The sequence below is a fragment of the Lupinus angustifolius genome, chromosome LG05 (assembly GCF_001865875.1).
Source record: "Lupinus angustifolius cultivar Tanjil chromosome LG05, LupAngTanjil_v1.0, whole genome shotgun sequence".
NCBI lineage: Eukaryota > Viridiplantae > Streptophyta > Magnoliopsida > Fabales > Fabaceae > Lupinus > Lupinus angustifolius.
Window position 1 is genome coordinate 4,358,448 of NC_032013.1, and position 24,127 is coordinate 4,382,574.

General features: G+C 32.6%; 1 protein-coding gene across 2 annotated transcripts; it reads right to left on the reverse strand.

Moving 5' to 3' along the window:
• On the reverse strand, nucleotides 1,916-17,030 carry LOC109347538. 2 transcript variants are annotated; one of them, XM_019587447.1, is made up of 4 exons: nucleotides 16,166-17,030; nucleotides 3,469-3,637; nucleotides 2,197-2,674; nucleotides 1,916-2,043 (listed from the first exon to the last, which is right to left on the reverse strand). In XM_019587447.1, exons 1-3 carry the CDS (start codon nucleotides 16,934-16,936, stop codon nucleotides 2,208-2,210), a joined length of 1,407 nt encoding a protein of 468 aa, XP_019442992.1. In that variant the 5' UTR covers nucleotides 16,937-17,030; the 3' UTR covers nucleotides 1,916-2,043; nucleotides 2,197-2,207. The 2 variants fall into 2 exon arrangements, with proteins under 2 accessions (XP_019442992.1, XP_019442991.1); XM_019587446.1 differs by having other exon boundaries at nucleotides 1,933-2,674; nucleotides 16,166-17,028.

A 24,127-nucleotide genomic window follows, 5' to 3' on the forward strand; every position in this document is an offset into this window, starting at 1 on the left:
ATTCTAATATGCGAGTAGGTTTTTTTTCCTCTTTTAAATTATTGAAGGAATGCTTAGTTTTTTTTACTTCTTCTTGGCATTACATTTGTTATTGAAGGGAAAATTATATATGTTTAAACTTTGTGGCCAGTAGGGATGGCAACCAGCATGAGTAGTAGCTACCCGTTGCCTGTTTTAAAATAAGAGAGTAATACTCATATCCGCTCATACCCGCACGAGTATTTGTGTGCGGGTTTTTCACATGTATTTCTGGGTACCCGCAGATAAAATGGATACCTAAAGTTTCCTATATTTTTATTAAATTTTTAATTTCCTACTTCTATTATGTTTCAAATGAGATGAAACATAATTAATTTTGTGGTTTTTGATTAAATAGGCGAAAATGCTAAATCTAGTGAAAAGTTTTCTGTTTTTGTGATTTGCTATTCCCATTTCCTTAACAAAAAATATATATTTTTCTTTGCAAGACATGAGTGTTTTTACACATGTAATAATATTTGTAGGGTGTTTCATCACCAAATTTAATAAAAGATGTAAACAAGGCAAAAAGATGCAACAAAGTAAAATCAAACAGAGGCCAGACTTTAACAGGCCGAGCCTATATAGCATATAGGAGCCTGGACCTGGTCTGTTAGTCTGTTTAATTTTTTTTCAAAGCCTAAGCTTGGCCTGTTTAAAAGTCTAGTCTGACATGTTAGCATGTTTAAAGGCCTATTATACTATATTATATGAAATAGGTGATCATGTCTATATTTAAATAACTAATATACATACTTTTAAATAGATTTTTATAACCCTAACAATTAAATTATATTTTTGTATACATTTTTATATTAAAATTACATATATAATAACATTACTTATATATTAAAATTATAAAATATGAACATCATTACATAATATAACTAAATAGGTCGGCTTATTAGGCTTAATAGGCCATTTGGATGGCCTAAAGCCTGGTCTGTTAAACTAAATAGACTTTTCAAAAAGCCTGAGTCTGGCCTGTTTATGAAAAAAGTATGGTCTGACCTAGCCTGTTATAGGCTAGGTAATAGGCCTCTGGTAGGCGGTCTAGCCTGTTTCCACCCTAAGTATAATGAAGGTTATAATAGAGTACAATTTAATTTAAGTAAAGATAATATAGTAATCATATACATAACCGGTACCGATGGGTATAGGTACCAAAATACTCATACCCGCTCATATATACTACGGCTATTTTTAAAAACCCGTTTTTAAAACCGCACGTACCTGTTTGTGGAATGTATCGTGCCCGTACGGATTTTATCTACGGGTACAAGTTTGTTTGCCATCCCTAGTCCTACACGTGCAATTTTTAATTAAATACCTTTATTTTATATATTTTTATCAATATGTTTATTTAAAACATTCCATAATTTGAGTTTAGGTTCATTTAATAATTATTATAATATAGATAAAATGATTAAACGTTTATAGCTCTAAGAATCATAACCACACAAGTTTCTCCAACCCTATAAAAACTTGTTTATAATAATTTTAATAAATTTAGGTCTCATATTTTTTCTTGTGCAAGGCCTCAAATATGTCATCATCAGGCCTGAAAGAGATATTGGTTTCTTAAGTCGGAGAAGATGGAAAGAGGGAAGAACGTATAAAACATATAAGGTTGTGATAATTATGACATGTTTAAAAGCTTTTGAAAGTCTTAAAAATTGAGTAAAATATTCATTGAGTAGTTTTGTTTTATAGTTTAAACTATAGCGAAATATAAAAATAGAATAAAAATTAAGTGAGACTCATCTTAAATACCCAATTTCCATGGATTTTGTCAGGTGCTCTTCCTCATATTTTCCTTGCAGGTGGTTCAGTAATTTAGCTGACAATAATTTTGAAATAAAGTATGAGAAGCAATAACTTAGTTCAGTCATAAGCGTTGTTCAAGTATAAAACTGAAATCAATGAAAATTCCATTTCTAGTGGCCATCCCAGAGCAGAGTAAAATCCATTACATTTTTTCTTAGAGGGAATTACTGAGCTAATGGCAACTTTTGCAGATACTTTATTCATTCATTGCAAATTGCATTGTCTTTCTTCCTTTTAAGAATTCCTGGAAATTCCACAAACAAAGGAAAATCCTACACCATAAATTGAAATAGATGAGGCAGCAAAGATCATGAATTGGTCAATATGCTTATCAAAAGTAGCTCAGAAATGGATTATATAGTTCAATTTTGATTTTCACTGTTACAACCATCCACAAGGATTCTCTTCATATGATCAACTAGTTCTTGAATCTGCTCTCTTGAATGAAGAGGTGATGGATATACAAAAGCACAATCCAACTTCCCATCTCTGATGGTGTCAAATACAGCTAATGAAGGGCCAATACCATGAGCAGAAGCACAACCAACAATGTCTTCCAATCCAAGCTCTTTATGCATTTCATTTTGCTCTGAATCATCAATGACAGTGTCTTCAAACACTGAGATTAGTGCAGTTCTGAGGGATGATGAGGGTGTCAAACCAGGGTTCTCAATGGCCTTGCACATGAGGTAGTTCAGGTCAGCCATGTCTGAGTAATGCTTGTTGTAGTTCATAGAATTTATGAAGGACGTGTAGCATCTCTCTGCTAGCTCCCATAGAGGTTCTTCACACACATCGTGTGTGTTCATGATGGCAGAATGGTAAAACCCTGAACCAGACATCATATGCATTGGCTAAGTGTCAGAAATTACGCACAGAAAAAGTATCATGTTACTTCTCGGCTGCATTATCAAATATGCAATGTGTTAGGTGTTAAAAGGTACCCGAGTTCATTAACAATCTGGGTGCAACGCTAATGTTTTTTATTTTGTTACTAGAAGTCATGAGTTCAAATTATAGAAACAGTCTCTTTCCTTATCTTTCCTTATTAGGGAAAGACTGCGTACATATACCATAACCACACCCCATAGGTGAGAATGGATTAGGAATACATAGTTTAGAGAGTAAGCCTCGGCACAATGGTAAGGTGAGTTCAAATTCCCTCGAAATAGCCTTTGAATACAAGAGTAAAATTGTGTACATATACTCTCCCCTAAACCCCATTAACTAGGAGCCTCGTATACTAGTGTGCCCTTTGTTTGTCTAAAAGACGGAATAATATTGCTCTGCGAGGCAAAATCTCACCATAAGTGCGAAATGATTCATTAGTTGTCCACATATAAATTGTTTCGCTCATCCTCTCATATCTAATGTAGAACTACACTTAAATATATCCAACAATATGATGAGCATTTTAAGTGTGATAAAGAACATATATGTGGACCATAGACCGAACGCTATAAGCTTTGCATTAAGATGTGATATCAAACTCAGTTAGATGGCTCTTTTACTTAGCTCATAATGTATAATTTAGTTCATTGATGAATATCTCCTATTGTTTGGACTCTCCAATCCCTATAGACAAAAAAAAATGGCATAAAGAGGCTAGAAACTACTACTTACCAAGATGGTTATTGGGAAGGACTGGATCAAGAGTTGAGCGGCAATCAATAAGGGTTACTACTGCATATTTTTCTTTTTGATACTCAGGAAGGTGCTTAGAGGTCCATGAGGCAATCATTCCAGCTGCTGCAAGTGCCGCACAGAGTTTAATCCCTCTTGATTTACAGCCCTACATGATATTGAGTAATGAACTTAAATTTAATTGAACAAGTTACCTAATCATTGGAAAAAGTGGGTACAGAATAGGATAACATATCAGCCAAACATCAAAGCAAGTAGATTATAAAGCATCAGATGCATAACAAACAGTTCTTGCATTTCGAATATACTTTTTTTTAGGCACACTGGTCTATATTAAGTTTTCATAATTACTACTTTATCCAGTGTATGGATTTTAATGGCAAAGAAGACTATAAAGGAGTAGCTCATATTAATTATAATTGGCTGAAATTTTTTCCAGTGCATGGATTTTAATGGCAAACAGAAATTTGTTTAGCTGATAAGTCCGATTGACATTATAAAAAGCTTTCTCATTCATATTGCAATTTGCATTGGCAAGCCTAGATTTCAAAATATATATAAATATCTGTTTATGTGTGCATTGGTACATTACTAATTCTTACATGAAGCAAGACAAGCTCTTGTTTTATATCAACACATCCAGCAAAACGGTGCTCATAAATGATAAGTATGATTAAATTGTGGATCGCATCACTTGATGTGGCCGCAATATTACAGTTGGATGACTGCCGCAACCACATTACATTGTAATTGCGGTATGACACCTAATAACAATGATGCAACCACAGTGTAATCGCATCGAACCGCATTTGGGTCATATCAGGCTACACCAGACCGCATCGAATTCAAAAATATTATTTTAATTACAAAATAATTCACACTGTAACCACAATTACAATAATCACACTACCATAATTTAAAACACCCGTGATAAGCTTGACTATAATAACAGTAATACATTTACTGATTAAGCAGCAAAATACTCTTCCTGATTTAACATGTCATTGTGGTGATATGAATGGTTAGACTTTAGGATTTAACAATTACTGATAATAAGTAAATAAAAATGATACAAAACTTTTATTTCTTGCTTATGCTCATTTAAGAATTAGTTTTGATGAACAATTATGCATGCATACTACACAGAACGCCAGAGGAAGCTCCTGGTATATATAATTTGAGTAAAAAAATTACATGCACCAATTGCATAACACTAAACAGTTTATAATTCATTTAATGTTCTACATCTGATATCTCGGACTTAATGCAAAAAATACAAAAAGCATTCCTGAGTGTGATATTCTATTCAGTAACACTATTGGCATTTGTTGTCAATTTAATGAATGTGCTACTTTAATGTTCAATTACTTAACATTATAGTATGTATTGGACAATCATAAACTAAACCACCACACACCCTAAAGCACAATCATAAACTAAAACATATTTATAATATAGATAATACGAATTCAAAAAAGAACAGGCCTCATAGAAACTGACTTCTCAACACACAAAAATTGGGCTCTTGGATTTTGGAAAATAAACTTTGAGAACTGATTTAAAGAATTTTTTTAAATAAGCATTATTGGAATAAATTAGATAGGGAATACCTATACAATACTCAACTCTTTCAGAAAACGACTGCTGAGTCACAGCAAAGATTCCGTAGATAATTACATATCATAAGCTATTTCCAATTGTCTTATCATGTGGTCCTACCGGCATGCATGAGAATGACATGAAACAATAATTTATCCATAAGAACAGAGATAAATATATTTTTCACCTTAAATTAATCACATTTTTTCATTGTATCCTTATAAAACAAAGGACTGAACAAATGCATTATTAATCTATATAAACAATTTCATATCTGTTTTTTAAATTTAAACTTCTATATTATATATCTATACTATATATATAAAGATAAATATAGTGCAATCAATATTTAAAATTACGGACCACATTATGTTATGTGGCCGCAACATTGCGGTTGTGGTGACTACCGCAACCGTATCATACTGCAATTACGCAATTACGGTGTGATATTGAATCACAGTGATGTAACCGTAACATCCCACAATGCAATCGCATTAGACCGTATCGATATAAAAAATATGTTCTTGCTCAGAAAGTAATTCACACCGTAACGACCCAATCCGCATCGCAACGATTGCAATGACCACAATCGCAATAACTGCAATCACGACCGCAACTGCAATTTAAAACACTGGGTAACTACTACCATAGACTAATTTCTAATTTTTTATTTTGCTCTTAACATTCTCTACTTTCTACAAAAATATCATATAATCATAGGTAACTATCATAACATAATAATCACATATAAATGAAATACAAATGAGGAGGAAAGGAATTTAAGCTTCAATGAGCTTAATGCAGAAAAACATAAATGGGAATACTCTTTATGAACAATGCCTCTTATTATTGATAAAGCATGAAATAGCTTTCTTGATCTTCAATGAAAGGAGCTATGTCCTATTTATACTAAACTAACAAAGCTTAATCAAGGCTGAAACTAATTTGTAACTAACATAACAAACTTAACAATAAAAACAGAATGGATAAGACTTTTTTAATGGTTAGATCAGGTAACTTGTTCTCTAAGTAACGTAACCTTTGATGTATATTGAGCATTGCCTGCTGAAGTTCTTCGAGTAAGGTTTGTGTTTTCTTGGCTTGGTGAGGTGGTTGTGTGCTTGACTGGTTCAATGGAAGCTTGGTGGTTGGAGTTGATGTGTTTGTCTAATACCCCCCACAAGCTGGGGCACATATGTTGATGAGTCCTAGCTTGAGATATATTGTAGAAAAATCCTTAGTGCCCAGAGGTTTGGTGAGGGCATCTGCAAGTTGGAGATGAGAAGAGATAGGAAAGATTTTGATGAGTCCTCTGGTATATTGTTCCCTAATGGTGTGCAGTCCAATTCGATGTGTTTGGTCCTTTCATGGAAAACTGGGTTGGATGCAATATGTATGGCGGATTGATTGTCATAGTAGAGTGTTGCAGGGCTTGTAGGTTGGATGTTTAAGTCTTGAAGAATGTAAGAAATCCATTTGAGTTCACATGTTGTGAGGGCCATTGCCCTGTATTCAGCTTCACAAGAACTTCTGGAGACTGTTTTCTGCTTTTTTGATTTCCAAGAGATGGGAGAATTCGCGAGGAAGATGCAATATGCAGAAAGTGATCTTCTAGTATCGGGGCATGATGCCCAATCACTGTCACTGTAGGCTTTTATGTGGATAGAAGAATGAGAAGAGAAGAAGAGGCCTAAGGATGGAGTGCCTTTGAGGTACTTCAAAACTCTGAGAGCAGCTAAATGATGAGAGGTGGTTGGTTTGGCCATGAATTGGCCCAATTGATTGACCACGAAAGCAATGTCTGGTCTGGTATTGGTAAGGTAGATTAGTCTTCCTATCAACATTTTGTAAGCATGAACATCATGAAATGGTGTGCTTGAGTCCTGAAAGAGATGAGTGCCATGAATCATAGGAGTTGGGGCAGGTTTGCATCCTAGAAGACCTGCATCAGAAACAATCTCAAGGGCATACTTTCTTTGATTCATGGAAATGCCTTTGTTAGTCCTTGCAATTTCAAAGCTAAGAAAATATCTTAGAGTTCCTAGGTCTTTGATTTGAAAAGTATGATGAAGAAGGTTCTGTATATGTAGTAGTTCTTGAGTTATTACCAGTTAAGATGATATCGTCAACATAAACTAAAACAATTGCCAAAGAATGATCTGTAAGATGTTTAATGAATAAAGAGTGATCACTATTGGATTTCAGATAACCATCATTAATGAGGACAGTGGAGAGTTTGGAAAACCATTGCCTACTAGCTTGCTTAAGACCATATAAAGATTTTTGTAACTTGCATACTTTATTTAGGAAAGGGGAGGATAAGCTAGGGGCAAGGTCATATAGACATTTTCATTTAAATCTCCATATAAAAAAGTGTTGTTTACATCTAATTATAGGAGTTTCCAATTATGAATAGAAGCAAGGGAAAGAAGCAATCTTACAGTGGTTATTTTCACAACTAGTGAAAAAGTATCGAGGTAGTCTATACTTTCTTGTTGAGTGTATCCTTTTGCAACCAAACGGGCCTTAAATTGTTCTATGGAGCCATCAGCTATATATTTGGTTTTAAAAACTCATTTGCAGCCTATTGGTATGGTGTCATCTGGTAAATCAGTGATGATCCAAGTTTTATTGTCTTCTAAGGCAGAGAGTTCCTTGTTGATGGCTTCTTGCCAATGAGGATGTTGAATAGCTTGTTTATAAGTTTTTGGTTCAGTGGAGGAAGAAATAGAGAGAAGATGGTGTTTGTAGGATGAGGATAAGTTGGTATAAGAGATGTATGAGGATAAGGGATATTGGATAGAGGTAGGGGGATGGTGTCATGAAGGAGGGCACAATGATAATCTTGTAGGTATCTAGGTGGATTGGAAACTCTGTTGCTTTTTCTAGTTTGTGTTGGTAAGGGTGCAGTGATAGAAGTAGATGTGGGGCTAGTATGAGTTGAAGGGGTAGTAGAGCCAGTGGGTTGATGGTTAGTTGAGTTGGAAAGGTTGAGGTTTTGGTGAGGAAAGATGTCCTCATATAGGAGAGGAGCAGGTGTGGAATTGATAGGCAGGGGAGGTTGGTAGATGGTAGAGGTGTCTATGGTTGTTTTATAGGGGAATATGTGTTCATAAAAGATCACGTTTCTGCTAACTTCTAAGGATCTTGTTTTAAGGTTAAGGATAACGAAGCCCTTAGTGCCTTCCTTGTAGCCTAAAAAGGCGCATTTACTGGCTCTAGGATCAAGTTTTGTCCTAGTGTGAGTGAGAGTGCTTGTAAAGCAAAGGGATCCAAAAACTTTTAGGTTATCTATGTTAGGCTGCTTGTTGTGCATTAATTCATAAGGAGATGCAGATTTCAAAACAGGGATGGGCAAAATATTTATAATATAGGTAGCATGGATGATGGCATAAGGCCAATAAAGTTTTGGGACTTGACTCTGAATTAGGAGAACCCTAGCCACATTCAACAAGTGCTGATGTTTTCTTTCTACCACACTATTTTGTTGTGGGGTATATCTACAAGAGGTTTGATGTGTCATTCCTCTTTTGGAATAGAAATCTTTCATGGAGAATTCACTTCCATTATCATATCTAATGGTCTTAACCTTGATGGAGAATTGAGTATCTATCATTATGATGAAATTTTGGAGAAGTTTTGAAGCTTCTCCTTTTGATTTTAAAGGAAAAACCCAAGTATACCTAGATTAATCATCAACTATAGTTAAGAAATACCTGTCATTATGAATAGAAAAGGTGGAGATAGGTCCCCATATATCTAAACGTAGTAAGTCAAAAATGTGCAAGGAATGAATTTCACTTGTAGGAAAGCTAAGCTTCTTTTGTTTAGCAAAATGGCATACATCACAAGTTTGATTCTTATCATAAGCAACATACAGAAACAGATTTTTAATTATTTGCATATATGAGTTTGAGGCATGAGCCAACCTAAAATGCCAAAGTCTAGCAAGATCAATTTGCACATTATTAATGACATGTAAAGAATTCTTATGTTCTGGTATCCTAGTCTTCAACACATATAGGCCATTGTTCATGCTAGTTATACCAATCATCTTCAAAGTTTTCTTCTCCTGGATCTTGCAAAAAGATTCATTAAAAGTTAAGATGCAGGATAATTGAGATGTTAGCTTTGGTATAGAGAGTAAATTGTAGGAGAAAGTAGGTAGATACATGACATTATGTAGAAACATGTTATGATTGAGATGGACAGATCCTGAAATATGTGTGATAATTTGAGATCCATTAGGTAATTTGACCCTAATGGGTTTGATGCTTTTAAAGGAGGAGAAAAGGGATAGAGATGAACTGATGTGATCAATTGCACCATTGTTTATGATCCATAAAACAAATTGAGTTTTAGAAGTACCTCTATTATCTTCAGTATGCAATCTTGCATTGTCTGTCCTGGCAGATAGTACATTTGACTCATCTTTGGTAGGAATGGTTCTAGATTGTTGCAACATATGAACTAGACCTTTGAACTGCTCCTGACTCAATCCAAAAACTGCACCATCATCATGCTCTTTGCCTTGTTCAATGTTGGTCACAGATACACAGTTGGCTTGCTCATTCTTTGAAAAAGGAAAATTCACAGGGAAGCCATGAATCTTGTAACATGTCTTAGTGGTGTGTCCACTTCTTCTGCAGTGTGTGCAGAATTTGCTTGAATTGGTTCCCCTGCCCCATGTACCTCTGCTATTGGAACCATAATTGTTTCTTCCATAATTGCTTGAGTTAGATGTACCTCTGCCTGGATTAAATGTGTTCCCTCTACCAGTATTTGCTGATCTTCCAGGCAAGTTGGCTTTTCTCCAATTAGTTCCTACTGTCATTGCCTTTGACTCAGATTCTTGCTCTTGCATCTGACTTTCTTGTTGAGTAACTAGGGATAGGACTTTGGTCATTTTGGGGAGAGGTTCAAGTAGCATAATCTGTGATCTAACAGAGCTATAGTTCTCATTAAGTCCCTTTAGAAACCTAATGATCATATCATCTGCCCCATAGTTTCTTAAGATTCCTAAAGAATTACAATTACACTGTCTCTCACATGGACAATTAGGAAATGGTCTAAAGTTGTCTAATTCATCCCATAGAGTTTTTATATCAGTAAAGAAGTCTGATACATTCTTTTCACCTTGCTTGATGTTTATGATTGATTCTTGTAATTGAGCTATGCGAAACAGATTTCCTTGGGAGAATCTTTCCCTTAATTCTTCTCATATGCCATTTGCTTTATCAATCCAGAGGATGCTCTGGCTGATTGAAGGTGAAACTGATCTGATTATCCAGGAAACCACCAAGTTATTAGCTCTCTCCCATGCTTTGTATAAGTGATCTGTTTTTGGTGGCATTTGAATCGTCCCATCCACGAATCCTAATTTTTGCTTTGAGATTAAACTCATCCTCATGGACCTACACCATTGATAGTTTTCTCCACTGAGAGGAAGTGTAACCAATGCCACTGCAGGGCTTTCTGAAGGATGAATGTAAAAGGATGACTCTTGATCTTGAGGATTCTCCATGTGAATTGCGGTGCTTAATGGGTTGTTGGGTGATTATGAAGCACTCATGGTTGAATGCAGCAGAGCTCTCTTAGAGAGAGCTCTGATACCATAGCAGAAATACAAATGAGGAGGAAAGGAATTTAAGCTTCAATACTAATTTGTAACTAACATAACAAACTTAACAATAAAAACATAATGGATAAGACTTTTTCTAATGGTTAGATCAGGTAACTTGTTCTCTAAGTAACGTAGCCTTTGATGTATATTGAGCATTGCCTGCTGAAGTTCTTCGAGTAAGGTTTGTGTTTTCTTGGCTTGGTGAGGTGGTTGTGTGCTTGACTGGTTCAACGGAAGCTTGGTGGTTGGAGTTGATGTGTTTGTCTAATAACATATCTGACCTTAAATTAGACATTATAATAAACAGACGAAAAAATTATTATATAAAGTACACTCATACAAAAAACATTTTAATTCTCTAAAATAAAATAGTATAAAATATATGCAATAAGATTTATATACAAATAGTGCATCATCCCTCGTTCATTTGTAATACTTTTATTTAAGAGTCAATGATTAATGATAAAATATATAAAAGTTGAATACTTATTTACATAAATAAGAATGTGAATGAGGATGAGGATGAGGTACAACGTTTTGGCAATTAGGGACGCCCTGCCTGCCATGTCCATGCCCACAGGCATGGGCATGCCCGTTTTTAAATAGAGCATGAAATATTATGCTCTGTCCGCCCTAACCATAGGCAGAGGGGCTTACGGACCGCCCTAAATTAAACAAAAAGGTAAAAATGATCTAGTACATGGAACATTGCATGATATCATATATTGTCTCTTATTATTTATTTCACCGTTGAAATATTGCAATATTCATGTTATAATACCTGAGATTACGAGATGCACAGCATGACAGTGAGATTCAAAACACAAAACATAACACATTGTTTTCCATAAATTGGACATGCAGTTCATTTATAAGATATTAGATTTTGGAAATTCTACAGTGTACTCAAGTGGTAACATGAATTACTTTTGGCATATTTAGCTCATTAAATTTCTTATTCTAGTATTCATTGATGCCGGTGGGCCGCCCTGCCCGCCCATTTGAAATATTTGTGGGCGAAAAAGGCATGTTAGGTGAGTATTTTAGCTGAATGAACACATTTTTTATGTCATACCCACCCAAAACGTACGGACGGATGGGGCCTATGGACATAGACAAATTGCCAATGATAGGTACAAGTATTATAATGTAAAGGTGGCCTTTAATCGCAACATAAGGGAAACATTATTTTAAAATCAGTTTTCATCAAACTTACTAGAACAGAACATGGTGTAATTTAAAACGGAAGCTTGGTGGTTGGAGTTGATGTGTTTGTCTAATAACATATCTGACCTTAAATTAGACATTATAATAAACAGACGAAAAAATTATTATATAAAGTACACTCATACAAAAAACATTTTAATTCTCTAAAATAAAATAGTATAAAATATATGCAATAAGATTTATATACAAATAGTGCATCATCCCTCGTTCATTTGTAATACTTTTATTTAAGAGTCAATGATTAATGATAAAATATATAAAAGTTGAATACTTATTTACATAAATAAGAATGTGAATGAGGATGAGGATGAGGTACAACGTTTTGGCAATTAGGGACGCCCTGCCTGCCATGTCCATGCCCACAGGCATGGGCATGCCCGTTTTTAAATAGAGCATGAAATATTATGCTCTGTCCGCCCTAACCATAGGCAGAGGGGCTTACGGACCGCCCTAAATTAAACAAAAAGGTAAAAATGATCTAGTACATGGAACATTGCATGATATCATATATTGTCTCTTATTATTTATTTCACCGTTGAAATATTGCAATATTCATGTTATAATACCTGAGATTACGAGATGCACAGCATGACAGTGAGATTCAAAACACAAAACATAACACATTGTTTTCCATAAATTGGACATGCAGTTCATTTATAAGATATTAGATTTTGGAAATTCTACAGTGTACTCAAGTGGTAACATGAATTACTTTTGGCATATTTAGCTCATTAAATTTCTTATTCTAGTATTCATTGATGCCGGTGGGCCGCCCTGCCCGCCCATTTGAAATATTTGTGGGCGAAAAAGGCATGTTAGGTGAGTATTTTAGCTGAATGAACACATTTTTTATGTCATACCCACCCAAAACGTACGGACGGATGGGGCCTATGGACATAGACAAATTGCCAATGATAGGTACAAGTATTATAATGTAAAGGTGGCCTTTAATCGCAACATAAGGGAAACATTATTTTAAAATCAGTTTTCATCAAACTTACTAGAACAGAACATGGTGTAATTTAAAAATAGTTCAAACAAAATAAAAAGAATATAGATTCATATCTAATGGTAACAAAACGTAGCAATATTGTCATGAAAAATATTAAAGCTAAGAAAATATATTATTACAGACAATCAAATACGTGTACATTTGATTATTGTTATAATCAATTACAGTTGAACCCATTTACATTCAGGTGAGAAAACGTCATATATCTCAAGTGACTCAAAGTGTAAGTGATGTGATCCCTGTTTGGATATGTTTTCTATCATTTGATTGTGTAAAAGATCATTTTAAATAATAAATTGCAAATATCTTGAGTGATTCAAAGAATAGAAGTGTAAGATAGATGATATCATCCTCTTTGGAAATGTTTTCTTTCATTTGATTGTGTAAAAGAAGAATTTTAAATAATAATTTGCAAAAATTAATATTAGGTTATTTATATAAATTAATAATATATGATTATTATATAAAAGATAAAGTATCTCTTCATACCAAGAGATAATTTTTCTCATCCAAACAGTAAAAGTATGACATATGTCATCTTATTTATTTTTAGAAATATTTTTATAAAAAATGATTAAATATAATATATGTCATAATTTTAGTGGTCGAAAGAGATAACTTATCTCTTGTACTAAGAGATATTTTATTCTCTATTATATAATTAATAATATTTATTTTTTACATATTTAGTAATATTTATTTAATAGTTAATTGGGAGGAGTGAAATTATTAATATAATTGATATGCCTAACATAACTTCTGAGAGGGTTTTAAAAGAAATTGTCTCATTGAACAAGCATGTTAGACCTTTTAAAAGAAATTGTGCTACTAAACGTTGTTTTGGTATAACACCACTTCTAAGTGGACTTTAAAAAGGTTGGGTTGCTGAGTGAGCATACTCTACCTTAAAAAATTGGGTCACACAAAATTTGTGTTCAAGCCTTCAAGGGACTTTTGAGTGTATTTTTTTTAAATTGGCTTTCATAAGCGATAGCAATGTTATTAAAATCGGTTCCGACCGGCCGGTTCGGACAGGCCGGTTCGACCAGAGAACCGGTCAATCGGTCTCATAACCAGTACGAAACAAGTGTTACGCCGGCTAAGCATCAAAACCAGTGTAAACCGGTGAAAAACCGGTGAACCGTGTCAAAACCGGTGAACCGGCCGAAATTTGATTGAACCGGCCGGTTCGTACATGTAATTTTAAAGAACCCCACATAGGCACATACCACATAGAATTGGAAGATGATGATGTTGCACAACTAATAACTATTTTATTTTTTATTTTTTTCATACATGTAATGTTTTTTATTGCATTATCAGTTTTGGTTCTAATAACTAATTTATTTTATTGTTAACTTGTATGAAAATTGATGTATGAGAAAATGATATTGTTGTAGATCAATTAAATTTAGAAGATGATGATGATGCATAACTCAACCATGTGGAGAATGTGAACCTAGTTGAAGACAACATTAGTCAAGCTTTGGACTTAAATGGTGAAGAAATGGAACCTCAATATGAAACAATTTTGACTCTTTGGTGTTAAAGTTTTAAATATATAATATGTTTTGTAGACTGAGTTATGAACTTGCGTCATATGTTTCGAGTTTGTTAAGTAAGACAAGTACTTATGGTTACTATTTGTATTTGTAATTTAGACTTTGGATTTATTAAAGTTGTTTGTTTATGAGAATTCTTACTTTGACTATAAATATGGATTATAAATTTGAGTATTTACGTATTAGATAATTTTTGTTACAGGTTTACACACATATATATAAGCATGTATGTCCGGTTTAATCGGTTTAATCCCATGCAGTTTAATTACTGAACCACTGGTTGAACCACTAAACTACTACCCTCACCGGTGTGATGACCTGTCCGGTTTTAATAACATTGAGGGATGGTGTATCACGAATTCTTTATTTGGTTTTAGAAAAAAAATTATCCGATTATTCAAAAATCATAAATAGGTTAACACAATATCTTAACTAAAAATTAATTCAGCTATTTAATATATTTTCCATACATAGCTTCTTTAAATAGTTTTATTCCCATTAATAAATCTTCAATTTTATTTCTTGAATGATTCCAAGTGCAGATTTTGGAAAATGTCATGTGGATTTTATTTTTGAATTTTTTAAATAGTAATTCAATATTTCTCTCTCTCTATATATATATAGCTTCTCTAATCCTTTATTTGGTTAACAAGAGAAAATAAGAAGAAAGAAAGAGGTGAGAAAGAAATAAAGTAGATTTTTGCGATGTTTGATATAAGAGAAAATAAATAGAAAAAAGTATTTTTGTTCCTCCTCTTTTGTTTGGTTGAATAGAAAATGAGAAAAAATTAATGATATTGTGTTTCAAATTATAAAAATGTCTCTAAAATAAAGAAAAGAAAAAAAAATGTTGTTTATTATTAATTAAAAATAAATGTTATAATTTTAATTAATATTTTCAATTGATATTGTTTAAGACATAATTTGGGATACCATTTGGTACAACAGATCATTGTTTAGGTAAAGTTTCTCTTTCTCTTCTCATTTTCTCCTCATAAGTGAAGAGAAAGAAATTTTGTGGGTCAACCTACTTTTTTCCTCTCTCCCTACTTTCTTCTCTCTCAACAAAATGAGAGAAAGTTTCAATTTCTCTTCAATTTCTCTTTATTTAGGGCAATACTACAGAGTTATTATTTTTCTATACAATCAATAGTATCTCTCATTCTATAGAAACTCATGCCTTTCCAGCAGCTGATTGTCTGTTAAACTAATTGTCACTCACAAATAGATCGAGTTATTGTTCAAGATATAAGATAAATCTTATATCAACAATGATGTTTGGTTATTGTTTAAGGAAGAGATAACGTAAACTTTATATAAATAATGATGTTTATACTTTATTCCTATAGAATTAATTTAGTTTTCCAAATTTACTTTTGGGATAGAATCCACTCACTTCAATTGAAAAAACTTACTTCATATTTTAGTCATAAAAATTTAATAGTTTGTTTGATTTAAATTGAATTAGGTAGTAAATATTAACTATAAAACAAATGGATAAAATGTGGGTTAGTCCTTGATTATGGGGATTCTAGCCCACATTATTAGATAATGCCTAGACAAAAATTAAAAAATTAAACTCGCATTACCTATCTAAGAAGTAAAAACATCTCTACCAAATAAAAAAACGAAAGTGGGATAGGGGTGACTTACAGATATAAGGCTCATCGTTTCTTGTGCATTCAACTGCATCCTCACCACCTTCGAACTCCTCTGCGATTCAGTGTCTACAAAACCCAAATTCCCAAGCCTCAACGCATTCAGCGAGTAACCAAGCATGTCCAACCCACGCGCCCAAAACGGCTTATTCCTCTTCTCCATAGGTATCATTTCCTCAATCGCCAAATTCATCTCCTCTTCCTTCTCTCCCCTTCCACCATCACCACCACCACTAACACGCCGCATCATCTCTCTCAGCAGCGCCACCGCCGCTGCACGATCACACGCCGCCGTGTGGATCCGTATGAACACCGCGAACCTCTCGTTGCTAATCTCGTACGCGCTGGCGTAAATAACGTCACTATCGGCGTTACCGATATCTCGCCACGCGTTCCGGTTCATCTCGTGCTCCACGAGTATTTGGAAGGGGTTAGTGTGATTATGAGTATGATTATCACCATGATCGTGGCCGTTGGATTCGGTATCGATGATTTGGGCCGTTGATTGAAGATCGAAGGGTTCGATTTGAATGCGAGGGTTTGAGGGAGTAACGAAGTGGAAAGTATTGGTGGAAGCGTCGAGGTGGATTTTGGAACGGAGGATAGGATGGGAATTTTGAAGATTATGGAGGGTATTTTGGATAATTGAGATGGGTGGTGGTTTGGAGAGGAGGAGACCTAGGACGGTGACTCCGGTGCCGCCGGGAACCGCCTTGCACCAGCTGAACTCGGTGCCGCCGACGGGGCGGGTGGTGGAATCGGGCATTTTTGGTGAGTGTGAATATCATAGCTGTTGCTATCTTTAGCCATTTATGGTGAGTGAGAGAGAGTAGTGTTGGAAGAGAAGAGATAACGTGGTAGATAATAATTGGTGAAAAGAAAGTGACAAATCATGAAGAAAATCTATTATCTGTAAGTACAGGTCCCACGAGTTGTTTTTTATTTTTTTTATTTTTTTAAAGACGTATATACTCCAATTATTATCTATAAAATACGTATTACACGCATAAAAAAGACATATATACTTGCTTTATATATAAAAATACAGTATATACTCAACACCAAAAAATAGTATATACTTTGTTTTTCGGATACATTTAGATATTGTAGAGGGTAAGATCCCGCTAAGTCCTAACGAAAAACTTAATAATTCAATTATTAAGAGCAATATTTGTTTAGAGTATCAGTCACACACTCAAAGGAGAATTATTTCTTTACCCAAAATAGTAAAGAGTCTATATAGAATTGAATCAATTGATTTAATAGTTACATTACAAAAGCATAAAATAACTTTGAATATACAATTTGAAGCGATAAATTTTAATGACGTAAACAATGTTGTTGATATTAATCTCAATAAATCAAACTTTAGTTCATGATAAACTTCAAAATCTTTGTTTTTATTTTTAGTATTATATATTTATTTTATAATTTTACTTATTTTTATTTTCTAGTTAGTAAATATTTTTAATTAAATTTTTTTTTATCTATATTTGAAAAATATTTTTAATTAAATCCCTTAAACATTATATTATTATGAAATAGATATGATTATGGTTGAGTTTTATTAGTCATTTGTTTTTTAAATTCAAATATAATCATTTCAACATTTTAAAATTTGAATAGCATAAAAATAAATTAGTAACATTTTTCGGACGCAAATTCAATTTTCATAATTATAGATGTCGACCGTCTAATCTATAATCAAGTAACAAATTCATTCAAATTATTGTATTACCAACAATTATTGGAATGTGTGTTTAAGTATATTAATTATTCATGCAGTATGTCATTGTATTTGAATTAATACATATTATTTTTATATACATAATTTACGTTGAAATTGAATTTATTGAAATTGTATTATTCCACTAATATAGAAATCAAGATACCTGTGTATTACTGAAATTGAATTTATCATAAATTATTGTCTCAAAAATGAATTTATTGAAATTGTATTTTATTATTTTTGAATTTATTGCAATTAACATAAACTATTTTTCCATATTTGAAAAATATGTGTAATGCATCCAATATTTGGTAGTTTTTTTTTTCTATTATTGAATTTCTTACATCTATACTAATACGGAAAGAGAAAACATAAAGTAACTATTAGTGGAGTAATCTTTGTTTCTTATTTTACCCATTATAACTAATGTCATTTTTCTATATATTATGAGGTTTCTTAATATAACTAATGCTTCTTTCTAAATTGTCTCAACAATTTCGTTTTGAAGGAAATGTGGATAAGTGAATTATACTGAACACGACAGTAAATATCAAATGTGGATAATTGAATTACATGTTTATGACAGTTTACTCTCATTTTAAACTTTTAGCATATATCCCATGATAATTTCCATTTTGTAGGTAGAACGTGGATGGACAATGATAGTTTTCCTTTTTGAATAAAACATGTACATCATGGTTTCTCAGTGTTGTTAAAAGTTGACGACCCTATAAAATATAAATCGCATCATTGTTTCTCAATATTATTCTCACTATATACAATTTTTCCGCCTCATCTTCTTCCGATCTTCACGTATTTCTCCTTTTTGTCTCCATTTTCAATTATTTTATCTTTTCTGTGTTAGAAATTTATACTTTCTAAGTAAGGTGAACATCATATATTTAATACAATTATATTGGCTATTTATTTTTTAGGTTACAAAACAAGTGATCTAATTAATGACAACCTAAAAGAACAGTTACGGTCCCTAAGACATCAAATCACAAGTAATTTTCATCTCTCCCTTATTAGAGAGAAAACGAAATTCCCAAAATGAATTAAGGATTTAGTTGAGGAAGATCATCATACCAAACCTCTCTCAAAATGTATATCAAATGAGTAGATTAGAGAACATGGATTCAGGAATTCAGGTATGACTTTATATCCTTGTTTTATATTATGTGTGAGAATTATGATATTCAAGATCATATGATTGGTATTTCATCAATCATCAAGAAATATATAATATTCTATAATAATAATAATAATGTTATAGTAACGATAGTTATGTCGTACAATATGATATAAATAAGTTTTTCCCTTCCAAACATTTTCAATTACATAAATAGCCGTGTATTATACACTTCATATGAATGCTCTCAAACTTTTGAATTGTGCAACAATGTAATTATTTTTAAATTATTTTTTTCATATATTGATTGATCCAACTTTTACTACCTCCCTATTTGTTATATGAATAGTATTATACATTAGATTGCTTCTGTACAAGTTCATCATCATGGTAAGTCATACTTTGTCATGTTAAATATAAACATTATAAAAAGTTAAAATTATAAAACTTATAAAATTCATTCAAAAGTTATTAAACATTATAAAAAGTAGTTTATGATGCCTAAGGGAAAAGAGATTTTAATTAAAATTACATATTTGTTAATGACTTTTTATATTTGTTAATGATTCTTTCTATATATGTCGGTATTGCCAAGTACATCGACACAACATAGAACACAAAATATTCTCAACTAAATCAACAAATTACATTGGATTGTTGTTGTGCAAATTCATCAGCCCTGATAAGTCATATTTTGTAATGTTAGATTATTAAATAGAGATAATGAATAAAAATAGAGTAATGTCGAAATAAGAATGAATAATTGATGACGGACTGACAATATATAAAACTCTTAGACAATCAGTATATATATTAGATGTCGTCATAAGGTAGTCTGATGGTGAAGATAAATGATTTAAGGAATGGAATGTAGGAGGTTGTGTGTTCGAGTTCCACTATCAACAAAAAAATGAGAATCTCACCCATAACAAAATACTAACATACTAACATTTAACAATAAAAAAATGAGTTATATATTTTTTCTCTACTTTATTTCACTTATTTTTACGCAACAAATTTGTATCAGTGGCATTTATATATTTGTAGGTACAGTTTTTATCGATTTTTAATACAAACTTAACATTTTGAATTAATTAAAATACGTTCTTAAACACATATTAAAAACTCATTTTTAATTTAACTTGAAGCGGAGAAATTTGAAAGCATAAACTCTGAAGTTACTATCAACAACAACATAAAAATCCAAAGGTATATTCCAAGATTCCAATGTCAATAAAAGCTTTCCTCAATTCCTAACGTGATCATATTGATTTTCGAAACTTGCTTCAGAGTTTAGCAAAAACGTTACTTGGTAAAATTAGAATATTAATATATAAATAGTAACATGAAGTTAATTATAATCAAATAATAAAAATTATGTAAATGTGAAACAATATATGTACAAGGGTGTATTTCGACATTACTCTATTCTTGTTTATGTTCTACCAGTCAACTACCCTATCCAAAAATAAATTTGTATATGTGTATTAGCATTGTCAAGTAAATCAACCCAACATAGAACATAAAATATCCAAATAAATCAACACATCAACAAATTAAATTGGATTGTTATTGTACAAGTTCATCATCTTGATAAGTCAAACTTTATCATGTTAGATTATTAATCATATAAATGTTATTAAACATTACAAAAATTAGTTTTTGAGATTGCTAACTGTTGAGGCCTAAGGGACAAAAGATGTTTGTTAAAATTATATATTTGTTAATGACTCTTTCTATTCATGTCAATATTGCCCAATATATCTACACAACATAGAACACAAAATATTATCAAGTAAATCAACACATCAATAAATTACATTGGATTTAGGGATGGCAAAAAAATCCGTACCCGTTGGTAAAACCTGTACGGGCATGTGTACGGGTCAAAACGGGTACCCGCGGGTATTATAAACAGGTTTTTAAAAATATCCGCAGTATATACGGGCGGGTACAGGTATTATGGTACATGTACCCGTGAGTACCCATTATTTATATGATTAATATATTATATTTAATTAAAATAAAAATTACATTATTCTAATATTCATTACACTATGTACATTTTTTTCTTTACTTTGTTTACATATTTTATTGAGTTTGATGGTGAAACATCCTACAAATATTATTACATGGGTAGGAACACACATGTTTTACAAAGAAAATATATATTTTTTGTTAAGGAAATGAGAACAAAAAATCACACAAATGGAAAACACCAATAAATTTAGCATTTTTGTCAAATATTCAATCAAAATGTACAAAAATAATTAAGTTTCATCTCATTTGAAACATAATAGAAGTAAAAAATTAAAAATTCATTTATAATATAGGAAACTCGCGGGTACCTATTGTACTCACGGATACCCAGAAGTACCCGCGAATACCCGTACACTGGTACCCGTACAGGTAAGGGTGAGTATGGGTAATGTTCTTCTATTTTGAAACGGGTAGCGTGTAGCTACTACCCGTGCCCGCCCGTGCCCGTTGCCATCCCTAATTGGATTGCAGTTGTGCAAGTTCATCATCCTCGTAAGTCATACTTTATCACGTTAGATTATTAATCATACAAAGGTTTTTAAACATTATAAAAAGTAGTTTTGAGATTGCTAACTGTTTAGGCCTAAGAGACAAGAGATATTAGTTAACATTACATTTTTTTAATGACTTTATATATGTATATCATTATTGTCAAGTAAATCAAAACAACATAAAACACAATATTTTCAAATAAATCAACACATAAACAAATTACAGAACAATATAAAATCACTATAATAAAACATCAAACTGCCTTAGAAAATCATAAATCCATAAAAAACAGTTTATTAAAATCATAGATCCAAAATTAATGAAAACTAATAATTTCACACATCCAGAATTAACCTAAGATCTAAACTAATCAAACAACAAATAATGAAAATGACTTGGCATGAAAAATAACATAAAAAATATCAACTAAAAACCAAATGAGTCAAACCTCAAAGATCCATATTTAAATACGCACAACATAGAACACAAAATATTGTCAAATAAATGAATACATCAACAAATTATAAAATAATATAAAATCATTGTAATAAAAGATGGAACTAAAAGATGGAACTGCCTTAGAAAACCATAAACCCATAAAAAATAATTTATTAAAAACACATCCATAATTTATTAAAAACACATCCTAGAGCTTGGTATGACAGATTGAGCTCTTTCCTTTTTCAAAAAGGGTTCGTGAGGGGTATAGTTGATACTATCCTATTTATCCGTAGATTAGATGATCATGTATTATTAGTTCAAATATACGTTGATGATATAATTTTTGGATCTACTAACGACATTCTTTGTAGAGAATTTTCTGAGATGATGCAGGGAGAATTTGAGATGTCGGTGATGGGTGAGCTGTCTTTATTCCTTGGGCTACAAATTAAACAAATGGAAAGTGACATCTTCATCCATCAATCGAAGTACTACAAGAAGTTACTCAAAAACTTCGACATGGAAAAAATGTAAAGAAGCTTCTACACCTATGGTGTCTGCTTGCTATCTAGACAAAGACGAAAAGGGAAAAACTATTGAGGTAACCAAGTATCGAGGGATTATCGACTCTTTATTATATTTGACTGCGAGTCACCCCGATATTATGTATTGTGTTTGCATGTATGCTACATTTCAAGCATTACCTAAAGATTTACATTATAGTGTTGTTAAACGTATCATAAGATATTTAAAAGGAACAATAAATATGGGATTATGGTATCCTAGGGATGCCTCATTATCCTTGGTAGGGTATTTTGATTTTGATTTTGCTGGATGTAAGTTGGATTGGAAGAGCACTAGTGGGACTTGTCACTTACTAGGCTGGTCCTTAGTTGCATGACATAGTAAAAAGCAAGCTTGTGTTGCTTTGTCCATTGCCGAAGCGGAATACATTGCCGCCGATGTGTGTTGCACTCAAATCCTATGGATGAAGCAACAACTTAAGGACTTTGGTCGTAATCTAGAAAAGATACCCATTAAATGTGATAATACATGTGCCATAAACCTATCCAAGAATCCCGTTTTGCATTCGAGAACCAAGCATATAGAAATTAGATATCACTTCTTGCATGATCATGTTCAAAAAGGCGATTGTGTGCTTCAATTTGTTGAAACTACTAAGCAATTAGCTGATATTTTCACCAAGCCCCTCTCACGAGATACTTTCTATTTTCTTCGAAGATGACTTGGAATCCTTGATGAAAAATATCTTGATTAAAATCGTCTAACCCTTTATTATGTGCTTCGCATGTTAAATGTCTAAATAGCTTCAAAATGAATAATTGTTGAGTGCATTCTACTCCTAATATAATTCATGATCATGTATGTGTGCTTGCTTAAAATTGCTTGATATATGTTAGAAATCTTTCAATGCTTCTAAAACTCAAAAACCTACCTGATTCTACAAATCTGATGACTATTAATCGATTAACTATGAGTCTTAATCGATTAGAATGAGTTCTAGTAGCCAACACTTTATTTTTATGAAATTTAATCGATTAATGTCCCATCTTAATCGATTACTTGGGCTCATTTTTCTGAAAATATGGAACTTTAACTATGATTAATCGATTAAGTACTGCTCTTCATTGATTAACGACAGCAGATAAAGTATAATCAAAAGCGTTTTTGTCATTTTTTTCAAATCCTCTCTATCCCATTTTCTCTCAAAATCTCAGAGGCAACAACACAATCTGAATTCTTAGCTTAGAAGAAGATTAAACCTCACCCTCTACCCACATTGGACTTCATTTCATCCCATTCCTTCTCAAATTTTACAAGGAAACCCATTTCCCCCAATTCCAAACCCTAAGGTTAGGTTCCGCCCAAAATCCTCCTTCACCTCTCAATTCTCTCGGGTATACAATCAAAATGGAAATAGGTCATTTAAAAAGGATTAAGACAACTGCTCAACGCGTACGAAGGACTCCTATCGCTTCATCTTTGAATCCAAGTGTGAGGTAGGACCATAGAGATCCCTACTACTCTCTCATATTGCAGGAGACTCGGTTGTCAAATTTCAGGGAAGGAAACCAACTTATATCAGGTATGCTGATTTAACC

Coding starts and splice junctions, on each gene's coding strand:
- LOC109347538 (XM_019587447.1), bottom strand. CDS start 16,936: ATGCCCGATTCCACCACCCGCCCCGTCGGCGGCACCGAGTTCAGCTGG. Junction 3,638..16,165: donor AAACGATGAGCCTTATATCT/GTAAGTCACCCC, acceptor AATATCATGTAG/GGCTGTAAATCAAGAGGGAT. Junction 2,675..3,468: donor CCTTCCCAATAACCATCTTG/GTAAGTAGTAGT, acceptor TGTCTGGTTCAG/GGTTTTACCATTCTGCCATC.